Source organism: Xiphophorus couchianus, chromosome 12 (assembly GCF_001444195.1).
Source record: "Xiphophorus couchianus chromosome 12, X_couchianus-1.0, whole genome shotgun sequence".
NCBI lineage: Eukaryota > Metazoa > Chordata > Actinopteri > Cyprinodontiformes > Poeciliidae > Xiphophorus > Xiphophorus couchianus.
In genome coordinates, this window is record NC_040239.1 from 31,563,643 (window position 1) to 31,589,385 (window position 25,743).

Genomic DNA, 25,743 nt, shown 5'->3' on the forward strand with positions numbered 1-25,743 from the left:
TCTGTGTTCGTTAATGATCACCGGCGCACATACAGACTACAGTTGGACACACCGGCTCCGACAGCAGCAAAGGTTTAGACAGAGTCCACCTGGAGTTATCTTGGTCTTTTTCCTCCTTAAGCAGCCTGCGCGAGGCTGCAGCAGCACACAGTACATTCAGTCTTTGGTTTAATTAGACAATCTTCTGTGACTGGCGGCTGTCTGTAGCTCAGATGCTGGGAGACAAGGCTCACGGTAAGACCAGTTCCTGCTCTGCATGTTCTATACCGGCTGCCATCACCTTGATGGAGTGTGTTCCTGTTCGGTTACCGTCCCAGTCAAGAACTCGGTACATCAACCTGATAGGCTAATATAGGAGCGACGTCTCCAATTCTTTAATTAAAATCGCTCATATAGTTTTTTAAAAAAAATATATTATACCAAACTTTTTCACACAAAGTGGAAAATAGCTCAAAAATGAAATAAACTAATTATTGGAATTTTCAGAATCAAGGATTTGACTGGGTGGAATATAATTGTTAAAACAATTATGAAAAATGTTTCTAAAATAAAATAACTACACAATAAGATAGATAGATAGATAGATAGATAGATAGATATTGTACCAACACGACGATTTATAATGACGGAAATGATCATTTGTCATATTCTAGAATAGCATCAAAAAAGTAAATTAATAATCACAAATGCACATGACAAACTTATATGCACTAGACGTTAAAAAGATATATAGTAAAATACATATTAATAGTTATGTTTGGATAGAAAGTATAGAATTAAATAATTAAAAAACACTTAAGAATATTGCAAATAAAACTCTGAGCCTCATTTTGTAATTAATATTACTGCTACCAATAACAACGACAACAATAATAGTAATAATAATAATAATGATATTCATAATAAGAGGAAGTTTACTGGTTGATCTTAATCATTTGAAGCCCAGCAGCGTCTCTCTGTGAAGCTCCTCTTGTCCGCCCTGTAGAGCGCGCGCTCTCCGGTACCGACTGTTGGTCCGCGTGCTCAGCTGCTGCGGAATACATTAACCCTGCAATTTATTTCACTTAGCTGGCTTAGCTTTTTTTTTTACTTTTTTTTAATTTTCTCATCTGTCATATTGTCTTTGGTGTGCTGGAGGTCGGTCACATTTGAACGACCGATACCTCGGCCGCGGTCCCATTAACACACGGCCGTTCCCGCTGCTCTGGCCCGGACACCGAGCGGGAACCTCAGCCTGGCTAACTGTGAGACGCTTACAGGCGGAAACTTGTGGAGGGGGAAAAAAAGGTGTCTTGTTTGAGCCGCTATGTTAAATTACGTGAAAAGAATGAATGCTTTTTAAAATGTAACGTCTTAATTTAGCCCCTGTGATAAACTATATGTCTCTTGAAAATGTATAGAACCGTCATAATAACTAGAAATCAGTTTAACAACAAAGAACAATTTGCAGGCTATATTATTAAATAACTGCTTAGGATCTGCATCCATAGGGTCGAACAATTTCCATCGAAATGACAATGTTTCCAATCTGCTTATATTATATAAAATATTATTAGTAATAGAAAATAGATTAGTCTTCCTTAAAAAATTAAATAAATAGAAAAAAGTGCTGTAACTGCGTAAGCTTTAAAAGCACAATAGGTGTGCATGAAGTTCGAGTTAACGAAACAAATATTACAACCAATTTAAGTTATGAATTAAGTGGTATGTTTTTTTTACTTGTGTTAAAATTATAAGCCGAATATTGAAAGCCAACCTAGATCGTTGAATTAGGTAAAAAAAAAAAAAGAAAGAAAAGAAAAAAGAAAGTAATTATAAATAAAAAAAATAACGCTACAGTAGGCCATGATTAGGTCAAATTATTTCGCCAAATAATTAAAATGCAACAGCCGCATATATATATATATATATATATATATATATATATATATATAATTTCTTGGTCAATTATGATTTTCTTTGTATGTGTGCTTGCGGTAATCCAGGCGTGACTTTGAAGGTGATGGAATACACATACGATGATGACCTGGAAGAGCTGTGTCCTGTGTGCGGAGACAAAGTGTCCGGATACCACTACGGTCTGCTCACCTGCGAAAGCTGCAAGGTAGGACAGCTCTATAGCTCCCAGTGTCAGTCCGCACTGAGCTGGGCTCTAAATGCTCGTTCAGATTCACTGACGACTAATATGATGAAACATGACACCCCACCCCCCCATCCCCATCGGTCTCCTTCACATCCTAAATACATTTTCTTTAAACTGCTACTTCGTCTTGTTTATTAATTAACCAATTTTGCTTTAAATTAAACGAAAAAAAAAAAAAAACAACGGTTGGAACGCTTAATATGTGGAGCTATTTTTTGACCGCAGTTGAGATGCTGTTCGGGCCCAGCGCTTCATTTCTTCTGCCGTCTCTTCTCCTCATTCTCGTGTTCCGTCTGTGTTCAGGGTTTCTTCAAGCGGACCGTGCAGAACAGCAAGAGGTACACATGTGCGGAAAACCAGGAGTGTAAGATAGACAAGACCCAGCGGAAGAGGTGTCCGTTCTGCCGCTTCCAAAAATGCCTCAACGTAGGGATGCGCCTTGAAGGTATGTCCATATTTACTGCCCTCAGTAATAATAATAATAATAATAATAATAAATTAAAAAAGAAAAATAAGAAAAGAAAATTATTTTTTCTATTCTTACTCTTTATTATTAGTTACTAGAATAATACAATTACCAGAATAAGTCCAGTAATGTAATTCCATCTTCCAGTTTGTGATATTTTAAATTAATTTTAGCTATGTGGTCTTGTGACTTAAATTATTTCCTTCTTGTTGCCTGGTGGCTTTAGTTATAGCCTACCCCCCCCCCCCCCCCCCCCCCCCCCCCCCCACACACACACACACACGCCCACCCCCCCACACACACATACACACATTGGATGAGATTAATTCCCAGACAGCAGTAAAAGGAAAGCACCTGCTTCCGTAGCAGAAAAAAAAAACACACATTCTTTTACTTACTGATAAAACTCTGGAGACTCCCCAGGGAAGAAGGAGTAGAGCTGCTCACAGACTCTAAGGGGATTCTTCTTATCCCTAAAAGGGAAGCAAGGAAGACCATCATGTCTGTCATTTACTCCATGAGAATAACTCTAGATGTAGCTGAAACCAGAGCTTTCAGTTAGCTTGTTTTTGTTGGTTCCAGCTGAGCTTTAAAAGCTCTACTTTTACAAAAACTGTGTGTCAGAAAAATGGCTTTACCTGGAACTCCATTTTCTGCTCTTGTGTCTTGTGTGATAGCTGTACGTGCAGATCGCATGCGTGGGGGGAGGAACAAGTTTGGCCCCATGTACAAGAGAGACAGGGCCTTGAAGCAGCAGAAAAAGGCTTTGATACGATCCAACGGGTTCAAGCTGGAGACCTCGGCCCCCCCACCGGCCTCCCCTCTGCAGACTGACTACAGCTTTACTGGCCCCCTACATGCTCTGCCCACCATCTCTAAAAGTCTTCTGCCGTCCACCCCGAGCTCCATCACCTCTACAGACTACGAGGCCAACCTCTATGGACCTACGTCACTGGGCATGGCCATGCAGTCCCATGTGCCCCTGACTCCCCAGTACCAGTACACAGCATTCCCCAACAGGGCAATTAAAGCTGAGTGCCCAGACTACACCAGCTCCCCCGAGTCCATCACAGGATACCCCTACCCAGAGGTCTACCCCTCAGCCTCTCCTCAGCCGCCCAGCCTGCCACCGCTGGTGCTGGAGCTGCTCCGCTGCGACCCAGACGAGTTGGTGGTGCAGAACAAGATTGTGGCTCACCTGCAGCAGGAGCAGAACGGCAAGGGCCGGATTGACAAGCCCAGCACCTTCAGCCTGATGTGCCGCATGGCGGATCAGACCCTCTTCTCCATCGTGGAATGGGCTCGGAGCTGCATCTTCTTCAAGGAATTGAGGGTGAGTCTTTAGCATTTCACAAGCATGCTTGCACTCACCTAAAACAGAGATGACTGTAAGGTTGACCTTTGCAAATTCAGAAAGATGTTGCAATACAAATCTGACTGGTTTTTAAAAAAGTCTTTGGTCCAGTTCAGTTTGATGTTATCTTTTTTATCTGTTGCTTTCTTCAAGTGTGTGTTTGGTGACAAGGAGTGGTGCTTACCGCTGTGGTACTGTGTCTTACATCGGAAGGTACTTTGTAATTTTGTGTGCTATTATGCTGTTTGATTATTTTTGCGTTTTGTACATTTTATGTAATTTAGGATTTTCAAATCCATAGTTTTTCCTTAATGAACCATTCACCATTCCTTAATGGAGTGATTTGGAGTAATCAAATTACTCCAAATCACTTGGATGTGATTCACCAAATCATTTTTCACCCAACACAACTTTTGAAAAAGCCTCCTGATAACAGTTAATATGAACAAACATTTGGCAATGCATAATTTAAAAGGAAACATCAATACTTATTTCTACTCAGGAGACGACATGAAAATTAAAATTTCAAATTTAATTGACATTTTTGTAAAATTTCAATTAACTTTTTCAATATTACAATTTAATTCCATTAAAACTCTGAGAACATCATGGTCACATTAGATTGGCTTTTCTAAAAAGAAATGAAATTGAGAGAGAGTTGGTAGTGATGTGAAGGGTTTTGTGGTGAGGAAGATGTGCTCTAACTTTATAAAATTACATTTTGGTAATTGGTAAAAAAAAAAAAAAAAATTAGTGAACACAAAAAACATAATTGGTATTTAGTGCCAAACATAGAGATGCAGAAAAATAACAACACTGCCCACTATAACCCTGGTCACTGAAATTTTTGCTCTATGCTCAGACTAGTCAGCATTATGTTTGCCATTTCAGTCTTTAAAGGCAAATTGCGCCAACTATGAGGAGCGAATAGCTTGTGTTGTAGGAGAATGTTGGAATACCTTCATCCTTGTAAGGACGGTGAGCGAAGTGGCGTCCACAGTTTATGGCAGCTCATACATCCCTTAAAGCAGATGAATTTCCAGATCTGTTGTTTCTACATTTATGACTGTCAATTGAAATGTGCCACCTATCAGTTTACATGACGTGATCTTTCCGGTGTAGACAAACAGCAGTTATTGCTCTGGTCAGATCTCCTCAGCTAAGTAAACGGTCAAGCTACGGATAGGCCTTGATGCCACTTGGTGAAGCTCTGTGCTGTCTCATCAACAACTGGACTCCTCTCAGGTTCACTCAGAGCACATTTGCTGTAAGATTTGATTGATTTTATATGCTCTTCTGAATATACAGTAAATTAGATTTTTGTTTCAGTTGTAAAGTGCATTGTTGATGAGATGCAACAATGCAGACAAGACCCAGGAATTGGAACTATATAAATTATCAAAATTTAAAGGAAAGTTCTGCTCTTCTGCTACTTGAAAGTTATGTTGCATTTTCCTTTCAGTGCAGGGCACTTGCTTGAAACTAATTATTGTGTACTTCTAGATGCATTGAACTAAATGTTAAAGAGCTGGTTGATTAGTATATATTTTAGAAACAGAAAAATAAAGTTTAGGTCATTGAGGAACTCTAATATTTAGGAAGACAAATGATTACTTTATGAAACTCCCTCCATGATTGTGGATTCTCTTCAAATAAAAATGTTAGTTTTTATTTTTTAAATGGTAACCAAAAGAGAAAAACCCATGTCTAATTTCCGTTTTCTTCCTTATCCCTGCTTTTTCTAATTTTCCCAAATGTTTGTGTGGTTAAGGGAGGGATGGCTTCCCAGCTCATCAAAATTTAAGATTTTCAAGAGGCACACCAAGAAATGAAGGGACAGAAGATGTGCCTGCAGAGACATTGAATGTAAATATTTGGTTATATTCAATGTCATAATAATCACTCCTTAATTCTTTTTGGTATGACTCTCAATAATCATTAATAAGCACAAGAAATGCAAAGGTTACATATTACTTGATTTAAAGTAATTTGCATCCACAATAGCCATTATAACATAAAGCTTGATGCATAATAATGTGTTTTACTTACCATAAATTTATTTTTGGTAAGTAAAACAAAAATTAAAAAAAATAAAATAAATAATAATAATAATAATAATAATAATAATAATAATTATTATTATTATTATATTTGCACTTCATCTAAAAAATAAGACTTCAGAAGAAGCTGCTTTAGCATTGATCTGATCAGATCTTTTTATGCCTCTTAATGACGTCTGTCTCTGGCAACTCTTTTGTATTATTACAGACAAAGTTGCCGCAATTTTGCAGCTGTGAGTGCAGCAACAGCATTTTCTTTTTATCCATATTTAATACTGACACTGTTGTCAAAGAAATGTACTGTAAAACATTCACTGAAATTATAAATATCACTATAGCAGGGGAAGCGTTAGTGCCAAAATTAGAGATCTGGGTCAGGAGTGAATTTTGTGCTGTCCTTGGACAAATAAACACAAAAGTCACAAATTCCAGCTAAATCTAAATTAGCTGATTGTCTTTAAATTAATAGTTCATATTTAATGTTGGTGGCTGTGTGAAGAGTGTGTAAGCAAGATATTATCTTACACAACAGCCACCATTAATCAACTTAATCGATTTGATTGCCTAATCTGCCTAATCTGACAGATTAGGCAAGACCACCAGAGCAGGGACAAAAAAAGAGAATTATCCTTGTGTAGAATAGACACAAATCTAGGGCTGCAGTTAACTGTTATTTTAGCAGTCAAGTATTATATTGACTATTCTGATGATTAGTCATTAAATTAGATAAAAAAACAAACTGGCACATTCTGCAAATATTTTATTGAACCACTTAAGCTCATTTTGTATAATATTAGAACTTTATAGGAAAATGCAAAAAAAAAAAAAAAACACAAACAAACAAAAAACCAACTGTTTGAGCTTCTTTTTTAATGAGGAAAATAAACTTTATGGTGCAGGAAGTGCAATAAGAGTATTCCTGTAGTGAACTCTTGATCATTTGTGGCACAGAATTCATCTGCTGCTATTAAAATCCTTCTAGCATCAACATTTAAAAAGCTTAACCCGTTTTGCTCGACTTCGCATCTATACAGTGGAGAGCTGATCTGATTTTTTATTTTTTTATTAATAATTGGATCGTTAAAGGTGCTTACTAAGAAATTTAACTTGCAGAATTTGAACCATTTTCAGCTAATACAACTACTTAATGAGTTTTGATGAATTTTTTTATAGTAAATGCAAAATGTGTGTGTATATATATATAAATATATATATATATATATATATATATATATATATATATATATATATATATATATATATATATATAATGCAGAGTTGGCTTATAATCTGCTCTGACAGTGTTGTTCTTTCAGTAAATGTCATGTTTTAGAGTCTGTATACATTCAATTACTAAATTAGCTGACATTTAGTTCCTGTTCATTCTTTAAGAAGCAAAATGAGTCTCAGTTTTTGACTGAAGGGCAATCTCTTCAGACCAAGTAATTTCAGACATTTCAAAAACCTTTTTAGATCTTCTGATTAAACCCAACTCTGGTGAGGAGGTAAGCTAAACTTAAAAAAAAACCTCAATCTGTTCAGTTGAAATTGTTAAGGTGTAAAGCGAAGAAGTCTTTTCAGTCAAGTTTAACATGTACAGAGAAGTCGTCACAATGACTGTCTATTATGATCTGAGGGTCTTTGTGTTTTGGGTATGAAGTATTTGGATTGTCTTTGGGTTGCAATTTGTCATTAATGTTGTTCCATACATGTGCATTAATTCGTTATTGTATTAACTTTTTATTTATATTCATTTAGTTTCCTTTTTTGGTGTTAGTATTTAATTTTTGGTTTATTATGATGAGTTGGCAGTGGCTCAGGAGCTAGAAATTTGTCCCACCTACTATGTGTGAATGTGTGAATGAATCTAGTAACCACTAGTAGGTTCTCTCCATTCTCCTGATTAGTCTCACCAGGTTCCCATATTGTCGTATCATCTTCCAAGCAGTTCATAGTCACTCTGCTTGACTGTCTCCTTACCAGACTATTGTTGTTGTCACCAGAAATAATCATGGACCTTCCAACCATCATCATTTCTGTAGCTGGGCCTTCAGCAACACAACTGCTGTTTCCATCACAAATGTACTCACAGCTTTGCCAATATTCTGCTAATGTTGAAAAAACACAATTTAGCAATTGTAGTGTTTCCATTAAATAAGAAACACCTTTAAAATTACATGTGAATAAATTTGTTCACGTGATGAGTACCGCCATCCTCCAACCACTTCCTGTCATATTTGTCTTTTCTTCACGTAGTAACATCTGGTTGTTGATCACGACTTGTGTAATGCGAAATAAGTGTTTTGTAGTTTTGAAAAATACACAAATTTTGTTACAACTGAAAAACCACCTTATCCTAGTGCGAAAACCTTCTAGCGGAAAGCTTGAGTTTTTCTAAACTGCTGTCTTTCCATTAAGCGAATTTATCTTTTAACTCCAATTCGTGCAATTTTACAGCCAATGGAAACACCTCTGCTGTTTGTGTCCATAACAGCTGGGGTGTGCCTGCACCAATACACACACACCCACACACACACGTTGCCCAGGTCCTGTCTTGGAGAGAAAATGTTGACTCTTTTCTGCATAAAACACAGTGTACATGTTCACTTTAATTAGTGATGTGAAATGATGCCTTCATGTTCAACATGCAGGACACCATTGCTCACGCTGCAGACTGTATTATAAACCTTGAAAGATTTGATCAGTCTGCAGAATCAAAATCACTACGATAGCCTTCAGTTATTATAATTCTTAAAGTGTGTTGTTGTTTTTTTTATTTTGAAATGTTGCTTCTTTTGTTTACCTTGGAGTCAGATCACTGGAGTCATTTGTTGAAACCCCTGTTTGATTCAGGACACATGGATCACTTGGATCCCTGGAGATTACAAAGCTTGTCTTTAAAATATAAGCATCTAACAAATCAAACGAACAACAACAAAAATATTATTATAGTGTGTATTGGTAAAATTCCTAAAACAACAAACAGAAAAACAGGTAATGATATGGAGATATGCATACAGTGAACATCAAGTACATACGGGTGTCCACGTGATACATCATGTTTTGGTCAGCATCTACAGATCTGGGGTGTTTTCCACATTTTTACGATAAAAGTATTCTGTGAGCAGTCTGTCAGCGAACTGCAGCGCTGCATGTACACCAAGCTCTCAACACAGGCTCATCACACACACAAGGCTGAGAGAAGGTTAGAATGAAGAAGTCATTTTTTCAAACATTTTGCCCAACTTGAAGCTATTTGATTGTTTAGCTTTGCTCGTTTTCTTCATCTAATATTGGGAGTCCACATGATTATTACTCTTAAATGTTAGTTTATTTATTGCTTGTGTGTTTTTTTTAAATAATAGATGTTTAAATGTATCAGTTTTTTTTCTGAACATGTGAGCAAACAGGATTTGAACTCTTGAGGGGAAGGCAGTGTGCAAAATTATTTAATTTTGCTTCTTTTTTCATCTCTGTTCCACTCTTTCAGAATAACCACATCTAGTTTCTATGGCAACTATACCATACAAATCAGCTAGGTCTTTTATTGATGCTGGCAGCGACATATTTGAAACTGTCATCATTCAGTTTCTCAACAGTTTTCACCTGATAATAAATACATACGTAAAATAATGAATTACTCATTCCCGATGTCCAGAATGGAGGAAGACATTGATGGAAGTGTGATTTTCTCAGTACTCTCACAGGGATTATAGTGTTTAGTTGCAACTTTTGTGTGTTCCTTGTCTCAGAAACAAAGTTCACATTGTGTTGGGGCTGATAGTTGTTGCACCTTCTGATAGTTGTTGCACAAGGTATCTTTGTTGTGAATGTGTTGAAGGGATATCTTCCTGCATGCTAAACGTCAGGGAAAGAAACACAGTGGCTAAGCAGAAATCGGTGTAATGTTTACTCTCCTGTGTATTTACTGTACTGTAATTTCACGTTTCCTGTCCCAAGCTACTGAAGCATGAGGCAGAGTTTTGACATAATGCTTTGTAAGGTGGTGTGGAAAAGTATGAGTCTCTTTAATCTAAGGCCTGAGTTGTCTGCTGTTGCCTGATTTGTGCTCCATTGTTGTGTTTGCAGTGTATCTGCAGTGATTATCTCTGGAAGAAAGATTCTGATGCTGCTAAATCAGTCACAGTCGTCTTTATCTTGTTTATGATAAAATACTATTATAATAATTATACTAATGATACCTTCATGTCCTCCGTGTGACTTTGACACAAGAGATTAGATCCTGTGTATGTTTTGCCAGGGACAATAAAGGATATTACTAAGAGCAGGAGAATCTATAATTATACACAGGTGACATAAAAAAGTTAAGGTTAAATTTATAGATTTAGTTGTTTATTGATCCGAGGTTAGATGGAACCGGAACCTTCCAATAAAATACTATTCCTCACTGCAGATATATTAACCACTTAGGACCCATTTAATTTATTTTTGCAGTGATAGTCACACTTTTGTTTGCTCATTATCTTTAAATTTAGAAATGTTTTGTAGATTAAGAAATAAGTAAAAGTTTTGCTTACTCGGAATCTTCTTTTAAACCCTTGTAAGTCGTGCCTGTTGAGAGCCAGGCTGCTTATATGCACAGTCGATGGTCAAAGCTGTGAGAATAAAGCTGTGTGTATTTTACCAAGAAGAGCCTGTTGAAATGACTTTTTCCCTGTGCTGGATAATTACATTCCATGCAGATGATAACGGGGGAATGTGAGCTCTCACTGCAGCTTTACTTCGTGCTTGCCTACATTGTTAAATAGTTTGCAAAATGGAAACTACTTTTCGCTGCAGTTCCTCAGTGGTGCTGTTTGTCTGTCCTTACTGACTGGTCTTAGGATCACCTGCTCCACCAGAATGATGTCTGAGGAGATAAGGTTGGTTGTTTATTACACAGGTTACCAGACTTAGCTTTATGTACTTACCCTTTAATGACACACTGCATTTTTACTATCAGACATAGATTTTATTTGCATAACGCAAGATGTAATGAAACATCATAACTCTCTTGCAGCATTGCACTCACCAGTACAGCCACATCAACGGAGGCATGATGAGGGATTAAAGAGAATGGGTACCTGGACCCATCACTATAGCAACATTTTACTGGATGATAAATTGTCCCAGAAGTTATTGCGATAAAGAATAATCTTGTTATTTTGAGACTCTCTGCAAGTAACCTAATGGTAATGGCATAATAATGCAAGACCACATTCTCAAAGATAAATAAACTTGAAATTATAATGATCATTTAATATTGGAACTGGAAGACATTTTAAATATCCAGAATAAACAAATAAAATTAATTATGAAGTCTCTGTAAACAAAATTATCCTACAAAAAAAGGTCTAGTTGAAAACAAAGCAACAGACTGCAGATATTTATCATCCAGTTTTATTTAGAAAGAGAAAAACAATAAATCACACAAAGGGAGATTATTGAGCTAATTTTAATTTATATATACTGTATATATATATATATATATATATATGTGTGTGTGTGTGTGTGTGTGTGTGTGTGTGTATTGTGTATATTTGTGCAAAATGCAGGTGTTATTTTAGATATAACATTATTTTTTAAATTTATTTGTAATTTATAATTGAACCCCCCCAAACTCCAAACAGATAAAACCTATGAAACAAGAGCAGTAATGATCAGCCTCGTAGTCCGAACCGCAGTTGAGCATTTTAACAGTTGAAGGCTGAAAGCTGTGTATCACTGAGTTGATTTTGCTTTTGATTATACAGTATTGTTGGCAGCACTTCAAAAAGTTGATGGGGAGTGTGTGAGGAGTCTTTGGTGATATTTGGAGTGCTGTTCTTGCTGCAGCCCTGAAACACCTCCTGGGCAGAGGGTAGGAACACCTCAGTGACCCTTTCAGCTCCACTCACTGTCTATGCAGGGCTAGCTTTTTAGCCACGATGTGGCTGGCTGCAGCATATCAACACAACCTCCTCCACATCTCTGCAGAATTATGTGAGCATGCTGTTCATTTCAGGTTTTTTAGAAAGTGCGGTCTGCTGCAGAATCACACAAGACAAAACACATTTTAAAGTCTTAAAGGAATATCTTTTGCTAAAAGAAAGAATGAAAATGTGTGATCATTCTGACAAATGTTAGAATTTGTTATATTTATTTTTGCAGGAAGAAATTAGTTTGAAGGGTATTATTATGTAATATCAGCTTTTTTAGCTTTACATTGTATTATAATGTTATTCCCTCAGCAAAAACTCATCTGAAGTGTTGCTTTAATTCTTGATTCTTTCTTTTAATCTCCGGTGGCAACTGTTCAGAGGTGCCTAAATGCTTGCTGTCACCCAGCGCTGCCTTTTCCACACAGATCCTCCTCTGAGCTGCAGCTTCCAAGCTTCTACCTCATAGAGTAGCCCTCCCCCATGACACCATCAATTAGCTCCTCCAGACTAGCCAGCAGCAATTAGCAAACACCTAATTGCTGCTGGCTAGTCAGCACTCCTATGATGACTGCATTTGCTGAACTCATCATAGGAACGACTTCTCAAAACAATGCTCCTAAGAAGAGCTACAAACAGCAGAATGGAGGAGCTTTTTTTTTACTGCGGACTTGGTGATGACAGAGTGTCAGAAAGAGCATGAACTTCTTAAAGAGACATAAATCAGGCATATTTTCCTGAGAAATTGTGTTTCATAAAAATCTGTGTGCATGGTAAATCATGCCACTTGCTCAGTAGGCTATTTGATATGTATTTGAATCCTGTTTAACATGGATCAAACATGGAGAATCAGAAAAATAACATTTCATGTGGGTAACAAAATGAAACCCTTCTGAACCCTGCTTCTTGTATGTTTGAGGGGTTTTTTTTCCAAGTATGTCTTTGGCTGCTGCCTCCAACTCCTTTTGGAGAGGAAGCACAGGAGGTCACCAAGACCTCTTGCTTCCTTAACCCCTTCCTTTTATCACCACACATGCAGACCCCCACCACTTCACCGGCCTAGATGAGTGCAGCACAGAAGATTGGACCATCTTCACTGCCAGTGATATATAGTTTCATTCAGATGAACAGTAATTCTGTCAGCTTGTGTTAGATAAATGTGTGTCTGGGCCTATTAGCAGCTGCGGCTTCAGAATTACTGTCTGCCGTGTCCTTCACTTTACTGTCAATACTGCGGTGGGGTGAAGTTAATCTAGGAACACACACTCATCCCCCCCAAATAGAACAGAACAGATGTGACTGTTCAAGGTGGGACTGTTAGGGTTAGCAGGTTGACGAGGTCAAAGATGTGCTTGTAAATACACAACATGGGACAACACACACAAGTACCACCTCTATTTCACTGCTTTATGATCGCCTGCCTCTGTGGGAGTTTTCACAGTATTTTACAGCCGCATGTTGAAATGTTTTCTGTAATGACAGAAAATAAAGGAAAGTAACTTCACCATAAAGTTAGGATTATCTATGGGATTTTATAGAATGGCATTTAAAAGAGAGATGTACTGAGTTGCTTAAAATGAAGTGAAAATGATATGTTTTTCCCCCTCTTCTCTATTTTCTGAAGGTGGGAGATCAAATGAAGCTGCTTCACAACTGCTGGTCGGAACTCCTGGTCCTGGATCACATTTTCAGACAAGTTCAACATGGAAAGGAAGACAGTATCCTGCTGGTGACTGGCCAGGAGGTAACACTCCCTCGCTCAACTTCCCAGCAGCACATAAACCGTCTGCCTCACTTACTAAGCTTTAACAGCACTTCAGTGACAACTGCACTGCAGCAGCAGCAGAAGAAGTACACTACAGCCTTGATTTATCAAAAAGAAATAGTTTCTAAGCAATTTTTTCGGTTGTTTTTATTGTTGTTTGTTTGCTTGTTTATTTAATTTTGTTGATGTTATTTGTTCTTTTATTCAGTTATTTATTTTGTAGACCATTTTCTCTTTTTTTAGTCTGTAGTGTTTGTTCTGTATACACTAATTGACGAATTACAAAAAAAACTAAGTCAAGACAATAAAAACACAGAATAAAAAGACAATTAAATAAATTAATGCAGCAATTATAAAATTGTGCAGATGATTATAATACTGTGAAACATTATTACCTTAATTGGACATTTCCATTTACCTTTTAACTAAATTCCTGTTAGGTATCACAGTGAAAAAGCTACTAGAACCTCAGGTCTTTCCTGCTGCTGATCTGTTACTTAAGCAAAACTGGGTATGTTAGCATGTAGATTCTGCTGCTTTCTCATTATGCAATAGTATAATGTTAGAAAAAATAAACTAAAAAACAGACCAATGGTAATTATACACATGTATTCATTGTAACTCCGCATCTGCATATCCTCCAATTATTAATAAATTGTTTACCATTATTTATTTGCTCTCCATCCAAAAAAGGAAAAAAAACAAGTAATTAGATTTACTAAAACATTACCAAGATCTTTATGCTTGTTCGTTTCAGACCCAAAGCTTAATGAAGACAATATATTTTTAAATGTGTCAGCCCCTGAACTTACTTGATGAAAGACACACTTTTTATAGAGTGTGTAGTTCTGGAAGGAAAGCTGACCCCCCTCACCTTTTTCACTGGTAGAAATACTCTGATATGTATTTAATTCAATTTCAGTTCAGGTCAGTTTATTTATCTAGTACCATTTCATATCAAGGCACTTTACAAAAAAGTTATTTCAGTCCAATCCCACATACAGTACATTCCAATTGATACTAGTTATTAAACAGTATAGTAACATCCATTAATTATTCAAAGTAGTTTAAAAAGTTTCTAATAATTTAGGATTCAATTTGTAATTTTGCTGAGCAAAATTAAGTTTTAGGTACTACATGGACAGAAATGATACAGTTTTGCTCTAGTTATACAGAGCATCAACTCACTTTACCATTATGAACCATTCACACACCAGTACAATGTATTGGTGGGAAACTTGTTTTGCCCAAAGTACACTTTGTCATCTGATGGACAAGCTGAAATAATACTTGCAAGTATTATTGCAATAATACTTGCAAACTTACAGTTGTCTTTCCACTGAAAGCCATAGAAAACCTGTTAAATAACTAGGAATTACAGTATAGATGAAACCCTGAAGACATCAAAATTCACAATAAGCACCTAGGACCTTATTAGCTGAAGTTGCATTGCTGTATCTAACTAGTGATGCATTCCCTAAGTAGTTGAAAGTATATTTTTTATCTATTTATTTTTGGCATCGATACATTTTGTGAAATAACCAAACAACTGATCTGCAGCTGCGTATTGCTTCTGCCCGAAAAAAGGAACACAGTTCACAGTAGGGCTAGAAGTAAGGAAGTTCTAACCAGTGGTGTGGTGGGATGTTAAAGAAATAATCACCCTGTACAGCTTCTTCTTCCACCACTTGTTAAACAAAAGGACTGTAATTAGAACTGTCTGAGAATTTAGTCAGAAGCTACTCAGACAGATTATCAGCCACAAAGTCTTCAGAACAATATCGAAAAACAGCAATGAAATAAAAGTTAATCTAAAATTGTATGATGCATATCATTTACATCTGACCTATGGCCTGGTTTACAGATTCACTCCTCTTGTTTTTTAGCCTGATTCTCACATCTTGCCTATTTTCCTATTGACTTCGTAATTGACTTTGTATCATTTCATCCGTAAATTAAGCCGTTAATTATATTGCTAGAAACATACTTTTACAGTTTTCTTACTTCTTAACAACTAGTCAAATTATAATGAATTAACTAGAAAATTTCGGAAGAAATTTAGCCGGGGCCTGCCAAGGCGCACCCGTCGGGTTTGGGCCCGGCGTTGTCACGCTACAAATTGGCATCGACGCTAAAGAACGCCGCAACGTAATCAGTAGCATGCGGAGAACCACAAGAACGTTAAGTAAGGCGGACGTGCACCATTCAGTACGATTTAAAATGTTGTCAAGGCTTTTATTTTGGAAGTTTTGTTAAACTTCATTTCAAAGGGCCAAACTAATCCCATGCGTAATAGTCCTTGGGTTAAAATAGTTATATAATGCTCAAAACACAAGTAGCTGATGTAAAAATATTCAAGGCTTTTATTTTGAAATTTTCAGTATGCTTCATTTTAAAGTTCTGAACTAATACCACGTGTAAGAGTGCTTTGGATGAAAAAGTCAAATAAAGCCAAAAAGAGCAATTACATCATGTAAAAATATTCAAGGCTTTTATTTTGAAATTTTCAGTATGCTTCATTTCAAAGGGCCAAACTAATACCATGTGTAACAGTGCTTTGGATGAAAAAGTCAAATAAAGCCAAAAAGAGCAATTACATGATGTAAAAATATTCAAGGCTTTTATTTTGAAATTTTCAGTATGCTTCATTTTAAAGTTCTGAACTAATACCACGTGTAAGAGTGCTTTGGATGAAAAAGTCAAATAAAGCCAAAAAGAGCAATTACATGATGTAAAAATATTCAAGGCTTTTATTTTGAAATTTTTGTTAAGCTTCATTTCAAAGGGCCAAACTAATACCATGTGTAACAGTGCTTTGGATGAAAAAGTCATATAAAGCCAAAAACAGCAATTACCTGATGTAAAAATATTCAAGGCTTTTATTTTGAAATTTTCAATATGCTTAATTTTAAAGTTCCAAACTAATCCCATGTGTAACAGTTGCTGAGTTAAATCAGTTATATACAGCCCATAGCAGCAATTAGTTCTAAAGGCCAGTTCAGTCCTGATCTGTTTCAACTGAGGGTTTCACTATAGTTAGAACTACAGTGATGCGTATTTGTAGTCCTAATCACCAGCCAATAGCCTCTTGAGTTCCGTTGCTATGTTAAATAAGTTTCACACCAAGGTGTGAACTGTTAGTGAAAGAGCCTGAGAGCCTCAGAAAATCCTGTCGCATGACTTTGCTCTGAAGCACCGTGACAGAAAACCGTACGGTCTAGATAAATTTCGAAAACATTTTACCGGAGCAGACAGGCGTATCAATGTCAGGACCGATTTTGATACCAATCGTGCGATATTTGTGGGCGTGATGGCGATTTCAAAAATGATTTGGGTTGAAAAAGTTGTCTTGATCTCTCACTCTAATCAGCGAGAGACGCACTCTAACTTTAGGAAAAATGAGAAACTTTGGGTCGCTTAGAGGCAAATTGTGGACAAACCGTAACTGGTATCGACGAGCCGTCTTCACTTTCGAAGAGATCACAGACGTATCTACAAAATGAAATTTGAATGGCATTTCTAGGTGAATTTGTGACGACACAGAAAATCCTCAAAAATAGGGTATTTCCAGGATTTTTCCCATTGACTTATAATGGGTTTTTTTTCGTAGTTTTTTGCGAATTATGTCGCCACGTTAAGCCCAAATCCCACCAAAAGTAATAGCTCCAATGGCGTGAATTTTCTGCACGTTTTGATACCTCATTTGTAGGTGTGCACCCAGCGGTATGAGCCACATTAACGGTTACGGAAGAAAAATAAAGAACTAGAAAATTTCGGAAGAAATTTAGCCGGGGCCTGCCGAGGCGCGCCCGTCGGGCTCGGGCCCGGCGTCGTCACGCCACAAATCGGCGTCGACGCTAAAGAACGCCGCAACGTAATCAGTGGCACGCGGAGAACCGCAAGAACGTTAAGCGAGGCGGACGCGCACCATTCGGTACGATTTAAAATGTTGTCAAGGCTTTTATTTTGGAAGTTTTGTTAAACTTCATTTCAAAGGGCCAAACTAATCCCATGCGTAATAGTCCTTGGGTTAAAATAGTTACATAATGCTCAAAACGCAAGTAGCTGATGTAAAAATATTCAAGGCTTTTATTTTGAAATTTTCAGTATGCTTCATTTTAAAGTTCCGAAGTAATACCACGTGTAAGAGTGCTTTTGATGAAAAAGTCAAATAAAGCCAAAAACAGCAATTACGTCATGTAAAAATATTCAAGGCTTTTATTTTGAAATTTTCAGTATGCCTCATTTTAACGTTCTGAACTAATACCACGTGTAAGAGTGCTTTGGATGAAAAAGTCAAATAAAGCCAAAAAGAGCAATTACGTCATGTAAAAATATGCAAGGCTTTTATTTTGAAATTTTCAGTATGCTTCATTTCAAAGGGACAAACTAATACCATGTGTAACAGTGCTTTGGATGAAAAAGTCAAATAAAGCCAAAAAGAGCAATTACATGATGTAAAAATATTCAAGGCTTTTATTTTGAAATTTTCAGTATGCTTCATTTTAAAGTTCTGAACTAATACCACGTGTAAGAGTGCTTTGGATGAAAAAGTCAAATAAAGCCAAAAAGAGCAATTACATGATGTAAAAATATTCAAGGCTTTTATTTTGAAATTTTTAGTATGCTTCATTTCAAAGGGACAAACTAATCCCATGTGTAACAGTTACTGAGTTAAATCAGTTATATACAGCCCATAGCAGCAATTAGTTGTAAAGGCCAGTTCAGTCCTGATCTGTTTCAACTGAGGATAGATAGAACTACAACGATGCGTATTTGTAGTCCTAACCAGCAGCCAATAGCCTCTTGAGTTCCGTTGCTATGGTAAATAATGGTCTCAGCAGGTGTGAGCTCTGAGCTCTGAAACACACAAATGTGTGTTTGAGCAAACACGTTTTACTGAAAAACAGCATTGGAAACAAATCCTTCCTGTTCGGGAACCGTAATACATATTCGAAAAGCGTTTGGAGCGTATGAGAGGCCTATGGGTCTTCTGCGATAGTCCCGAGATTCATATCTGTACCTCACTCAGAGCATTTACAGCGATGAGAGAAAGAAATGTTGTGCCCACATCTGAACCGAGGTCTGCTCTCACTCTAATTTGAGGAAAAATGAGAAACTTTGGGTCGCTTAGAGACAAATTGTGGACAAACCGTAACTGGTATCGACGAGCCGTCTTCACTTTCGAAGAGATCACAGACGTATCTACAAAATGAAATTTGAATGGCATTTCTAGGTGAATTTGTGACGACACAGCAAATCCTCAAAAATAGGGTATTTCTAGGATTTTTCCCATTGACTTATAATGGGATTTTTTTCGTAGTTTTTTGCGAATTATGTCGCCACGTTAACCCCAAATCCCACCAAAAGTAATAGCAATAATGGCGTGAATTTTCTGCACGTTTTGATACCTCATTTGTATGTGTGCACCCAGCGGTATGAGCCACATTAACGGTGACGGAAGAAAAATAAAGAAGAATATTAAAGAGACACTTCTCTCCGACAATATGGCAGGCCCCAATTATAAAGAGACACTTTGTTGGGAGAATAGCAATAGGTTCCTGCCATTGCTTTGCATGGCAGGCCCCAATAAGCAATATGACGGTCAAGAATGTTGTTTCTGTTCACACTATATATTCATCAGATTCAATTAAATGGTCCATTGAGAGCAACTGTCATAGCTGTATGACACACAGCAGATACTGAGTCAATGTAACTATGATTACTATTCTCTAGTACGAATTGCCAAAATATTAGAGCCATATTTTCATTGTGGGCTGTGTTAATCAATGAAAATTATATGAAAAATAACTTGAGTATGTTTTATGAGTACATTTAAAAATATTTCTGCAAAAAAAATCTTAGTACTGTTGAAATTGTTTACATTCAACATATACAGTAGAAAACAAAAAGTACACAAGTGTATTTATGAAAAGCACAATTATTTGTTTACTATATAACATAAAAGGTTCCAGCATGAACTTCTAAAGTTTTCCTAAATAGCAGTTTAGATAAAGCCATGTAAATATCATAATCAATGAATTGCATGATAAATTAAAATGAGCAAAATAATGTCTATTCTGACAGTGAATATTTTTTGAAGGGTAATTTTCTTTACAGAGACTTCATAATACATGTTATCCATTATTTTGGTTCTAAGTAAATTTTATTTCAGTTTTATTTATAGTTTTTTTATTGCTATGTTTTATTTTGGATGTTTAAAATATCTTCCATTTACAGAGCTTGATATTCTTTACTGAATTACAGTTTATTAGACTTTATGAAAGTAAAATCTAATATATTGATATGCCATTGTGAATATATTACATGAAAATGGTCTCAAAACAACAATGTTATTGTTTATCGCAATAGTTATAATTACTGGGACAATTTATCGTACGGCCAAATTTGTTGCGGTGACAGGCCTACTTCATATTTCACTTGTAAGTCCAAACAAAAGCTCAGGTGCACAAAAACATGAAAATGAGCTAATAACAAAGAAATTCCTTTTTCCATATTCTTGCAGATTGAAATGTCCTCAATTTTGTCACAAGGAGAGACAACACTGTCCAGTCTGGTCCAGAGAGGTCAGGAGCTTGCAGCGAGGCTGCGGGTGCTGCAGGTGGACCGCAGGGAGATGGCCTGTCTCAAGTTCCTCCTTCTGTTCAACCCCAGTAAGTCACTCTCTAGATCACCTTTCATCACTGGAAGAAGCATAGGTCATGTTTAGCAACAGATACATCAAAATATTAGTTATATGCATCCCGATTATTGAAATGTAGTATTCATATTTATTGAGGATTTTCTTGTTCTGCATATTGCTATAAAAGGCCTGTGTAAAAATTATGAATTAAGAAAAAAATGCTTGATGCAAATTCGTCGAGTTCTTGGGTCGGCATTGCCGTACAGATGCAGCATTTGAATAGCAACACTGACATCCTAATAAAAAAATGTCACAAATGCAGATAATCTGTGCTTCCTATTAATCTAAGTGTTTTCCAACATGGCCTCTCTCCCCACAATAAGTTCACTTAATTAAATTTTTAAGCTTGACAAAGGCAATATTAACAAAAGCAACCTTATCCATTGTCCACTAATGGCATTCAAAAGAAGAGTAATGGATGGGTCTATCATTTGATAGCAAGACTGACATTCATGTAGTGGCTTGTGCAGATGGAGAGAGCATAGATGTGGCTCGCCAGATTCCCAGAAGTGTTTCCTGTTCAGTGCTGGCAAAACAGGGAACAAAGAGCTTTTGAACAGGGAGAGCACTCGTTATACACAGAAAATATTTGCTGTCTTTGCCAGCAGCTTCTTTGCTCACGCTCTTGCTCTCCCTCATCCTCATCCTCAGAGTCAGATTTGTTGGGGGTAATTTAATTGCCCTTAAGCAGTTTGAAAAGATGATTCAGAGCATGGATTCAAAACATTTAATTACTGCGTGAATGGATTCTCTGAGATGGGCTCAGCTGATGCTGAATGCTATTCAGTGGCAGGGCAAGGCTATTGTCTCTCACACACACACACGCACACCCCTACTGCACACGCCCACACACATTTACACACACACACACACACATTTGGATTTCTATCCATATTAAGACTTTGCATTTACTTCTGTTCATTTTATTAACTGCATCTACGTCTAATCCCGATATTTTTCCTAATCCAAGTCAGTACTAGTATATTCCAGACCCTACCCTTAACTAATACTTAATTCTCTAAATCTAATCCATAGTCCGGGCTTTGGGTCCCATAGGAAACAGTCGGTCCCCACAGTGCGGTATGTCAGGAAAATGGTCCTTACAATGTATCAAATACAAGAACACGTACACACACACAGGCGCAGACACACACACGCGCACCTACACTACACGAAAAGACAAACACACAGAGACACGCACTGAGAAATTATATTCTTTTATGACATAAAATGCTTAACTGATTAAAGCTTAAACTGTTAGTAGGGTACCAGCATGATGGCCCAAACTGTAACAATGTCACAGTTTAAACAGAATATTTGTTTGGAATGGATTTAGTGAAGGTGGGTTTATCTTACTGGGCTTTAAGTCAAACTAATACACACAAATTATATCAACCACAACGTTATCAAGCAGGGACACAGGCATTTGGTGCATATAGTTTTATATCTGTTTTCCTGCTTGATTGAAATATACTAATTCTTACTTTTCTTACTGGTACTCCAATAAAAGTGATATCATAACATCTTCCCATAAATTCTTGTAACTATTCTAATTGCCAGTGTTTCTATTTCTATAAAATTCTCTGTCAAATCAATTTTAGACAAATCTGATGAACATCAATTTTGGTTGTCAATGTTAACACGTCAACGCAGGCAATAAATCTGAAAATTTTAATGCATTAATATGACATATAACAAATGAATCTGCTGGAGTTCAGCAGAAAGAGAGGCGTGCCCAGGGCACTATTCCTGTAATAAGCAAAACTGTGTGTATATTTATATTTCAAACTCACAAATTTAGGCATAGTGATTAAGAGTGATTAATCAGATTGCTTCAGTATGATTAATCAAATACAATTTTTTAATTGATTGGCAGCACTATACGATACTATTGATCTCTTCCTGTCAGAGCTTCCAGAGAGTTCCATTTGTCCTCTGTGTCTCTACAGACGTAAAGCTGCTGGAGAACCAGGCCTTCGTTGAGGGCGTGCAGGAGCAGGTGAACGGGGCTCTGCTGGAGTACATCCTGTCCACCTACCCTCAGTTTCAGGAGAAGTTCAGCCAGCTGGTGGTCCAGCTGCCTGACCTGCGCTCCCTCAGCACACAGGCTGAGGACTACCTGTGCTTCATGCACCTGAGCGGAGAGGTGACCTGCAACAACCTGCTCATTGAGATGCTACACGCTAAGAGAGCGTGTGTGTGAACAATACACACACACACCAACATTCTACCACCAAGTGTTACATTTCTGCATGAGGAGGTGTGTGTGCGTGTGTGTGCATGTGCCTGTGTGTGAGAATGTGTATGGGAATGAAAAATAAAAGGTGAAAAGGCTTCACACTGGGTCATCTTTGTTAGGACTTTTCCTAAGGTTGAAAGACAAAAAGATGTTTCAGATGTTTGGAATTTAAAGGTTTTGAATGTTTCCATCTTCATATCCTGCACAGCTACTTTAACATGACCTTAAAACTGGATTTTCTACTCTTATTACAAACATCTGAAATTGGGTTTATGAGGGAAGTCAGAATAAACATGAATAACGCGTTAAACTTATTGTACATTCCACAGAGCTGCAGAGCTGATGTCTGTTTGCAGCTTTGCAGTTACCTGTAAGTTCCCACTTCCTGATGCCTCTGAGTTTCAGCTGGGAACTCCTCTGCTAACTGGCTGGAGGTCTGCCTGTTTTCCAGGCCTTTTCACAACACATTTTGTTTCCTTCCTTCAGAAATCGCAGTTGCCTGCAACAATGTCTCCTATAAGGAAGCTTGTTCTGGGTGCAATGCGGAACATAGATTATTTTATTTAAGTAAAAAACAGACTTTATAATTGTTGTAAAAAATATAAAGCATCAAGGACTTCAGAGAGGTGCTGATCATTGTGACAATCAAAAATGTAAATGTCACACACCTTACTCCTGTGAGAAGTTTTTAAGCTTTATAGAATCTCATCCCTTTTTACAGGCCTGGAGGCTGTAAATTAAATATTTGCCAAAGTAGAAAAAAAAAACAAAAAAGAAAAAAAAAAAACTGAAGATGGACTGTGTGACGTTTGTGTCCAATTTTTAAACATACTTTAAAATAAGATGCCACACTGGTCTAGTCAGACCAGGAAGGAATGCACTTAATATCTTCAACTCTACAGGCAGCCTAAATGTAAAAGCTTCATCATGTTCTGTAGAGTTGAGTTTTCATCTATTTATTTAAAACATTATCTATCCAAAACTTTTCTTAATGGAAAACATTCCTATTGAACCAAACATCAAAACGCAGACAAAGAAAAGTGAAAAAAGAGGAAGAAACTGGACACTAATTAAATAAAGCTAAGTTGAAGGAAATTAAGAAAACAGTAATGTTTGGTCAGATATAAAAACTATGCGCTAGTCAAGAACATAAAATAGAATTATGAGCAAATGTGAGGAGACAGAAGATTAAAAAGGCAGCAGTTTAAAGATGCGAACAGTAAAGACAGGTTGTGGAAATGGGCATCCTTCAGTTTTCCCTGACTGCACAGATGGGTCGGGGTGAAGGGGGTTGTTTGGCCACATATTGACTCCTTCTTATTTACACAGTTTATTAATTGAGTCCTGAAAGCAACTGGACCTCAGAAATGATGATGTTTGATGACACCAAAGCAAAGATGGACTCTTCTGTGTGAACGTTGACTAAATCTGGCTTCCTGTTTGCTTTACAGCAACAAAACGCATTAAAAAGACTAAACAGCCATGCCTCAGGGTGACCTCTGACCTTACCCACATTCACTGCTCTCCTGATGTCTGTACTTCTGTGAACAGTACACTTGTAGTTTCACAGATCCTCAAGTAGATTTAGATCTGGGCTTTGACTGGGCCATTCAAAGTCATACATGACAGTGCCAATCCACTGCAGCTCTGGCTGTGACCTCAGCTGGGTTTCTTGCTGGGAGGAGAGGTTGAGCTTCATTTGATCATGGTTTGTTTCTCCAGCAGTTTTTTTAATGAGCTCCATCCATCTTCCAAAACACTCTACCTTATCTTTCCCTGCTGAAGAATACTATACCAGTATACCACTAGTTCTTCCAAATTTAGCCCGTTTTTGTCAGCAGGTGACCTCATCATGACAATATAATAGCTTTTTTTTAACCAATCTCATTAATCTTTCTATGTGGTTGGAGGAATAGTTTAAATTGGCACATCAAAACAAACAGAATAAAAAATGAGTTTCCTGTAAGACAGAAGACTTGGCAGCAACACATCCCCATGACTACCATCAGCTGGTGCTCACTGTTTTATCACTGTCACATACAGCAATGTGTGGCCATCTGTCCGGTTGCACTACTTTACTGATTGACAAAGGGGTTTTATGGTTTGTTTGATCTGTTTGTAGAATGACAAAAACATTCATCATATTTGATGATCCAGTTTTCATCTGGGATTTTTATTCTGCCTTGGAGGATGCAGCCAGGTAGCTGATGGGAGGCTAGTTAGTCTCGATAAATTTGCACAACTTTGGTCTTTTCAAAACAAGGAAATAAGTGAAAGAAAGTTGCAGATTTTATCGCTGTGATCATTACTCATTAAATGCACGGTTTGCACTGATTGGATTTAAGTTCCAGCACCATCACTGGAACTCAGCGTCTCAGTTGCAAACTGAAATTAAACAACAATTAAACAGTGAGGCTGAACTTGTGAGCCCACGACCAGCCACGACCTTCCCTTCCCAAAAACCCTCCTCTGTTTGTGGAACTTACTCTGTTAAACTTGTGTTTTGTCCCACACTGGTCTCCTAAGTTGTGTTAAAAAAAGGAAAGATAAAAAAAAAACATTTAAAAGCACTCCAATCAAATCGACAGTGACAATATTTTCTGCTCCCGTCTGTCACCAGAGTCAGTGAAAACAAAGAAACACAGTGGTGTTTGTATTATTGTGCAGCTCAACTTTCTTACTGTTGCCATGTCAGATTAGTCCTTTTTTGCCATTTCAAGATATTGTAGACAATCATTCCGTCTGCCTTAATTCAGTGACTGCCTGAACACACACACACATACACGCACGCCCACGCACCTTGGATTTCCAGTGGAGACAGCCGCCAACACTCTGTACAGTATATTTATGTTGTGAAGTGAATATCTACTACAATATGAGGACACATTCAACACAAAAAAAATATCTGCTTTATGTTGAGGTCTAAGCGCTACTGTTGTGGAACTGATTCTCTTGGTATTGTTTTTGGTTCTCGCTTTGTTCTTTTTTCTTGTGAATCCATCTTAAACTGAAATGTTTTTCTCTGAACAGAGAAATTGAACACATTTTTCTTTAGATATATTTTATTGTAATAGCAAAAAATCAATAAATTCAAC

At 37.2% G+C, this 25,743-nt stretch overlaps 1 protein-coding gene across 1 annotated transcript; it reads left to right on the plus strand.

Moving 5' to 3' along the window:
- LOC114155279 (steroidogenic factor 1) lies at positions 1–25,407 on the plus strand. The gene is made up of 7 exons (XM_028035090.1): positions 1–234; positions 1,986–2,104; positions 2,447–2,588; positions 3,287–3,942; positions 13,566–13,685; positions 20,233–20,380; positions 22,359–25,407. The coding sequence occupies exons 1-7, from the start codon at positions 213–215 to the stop codon at positions 22,610–22,612; spliced, it is 1,461 nt and encodes a 486-aa protein (XP_027890891.1). The 5' UTR covers positions 1–212; the 3' UTR covers positions 22,613–25,407.
- The last annotated feature ends 336 nt before the right edge of the window (positions 25,408–25,743 follow it).

What these genes read in the sequence shown, in the direction of transcription:
- LOC114155279 (XM_028035090.1), top strand. Translation starts at nt 213, where the DNA reads ATGCTGGGAGACAAGGCTCACG. An exon ending in TCTTCTTCAAGGAATTGAGG is followed by an intron (nt 3,943 to 13,565) that starts GTGAGTCTTTAG and finishes TATTTTCTGAAG; the next exon opens with GTGGGAGATCAAATGAAGCT. An exon ending in CCTCCTTCTGTTCAACCCCA is followed by an intron (nt 20,381 to 22,358) that starts GTAAGTCACTCT and finishes GTGTCTCTACAG; the next exon opens with ACGTAAAGCTGCTGGAGAAC.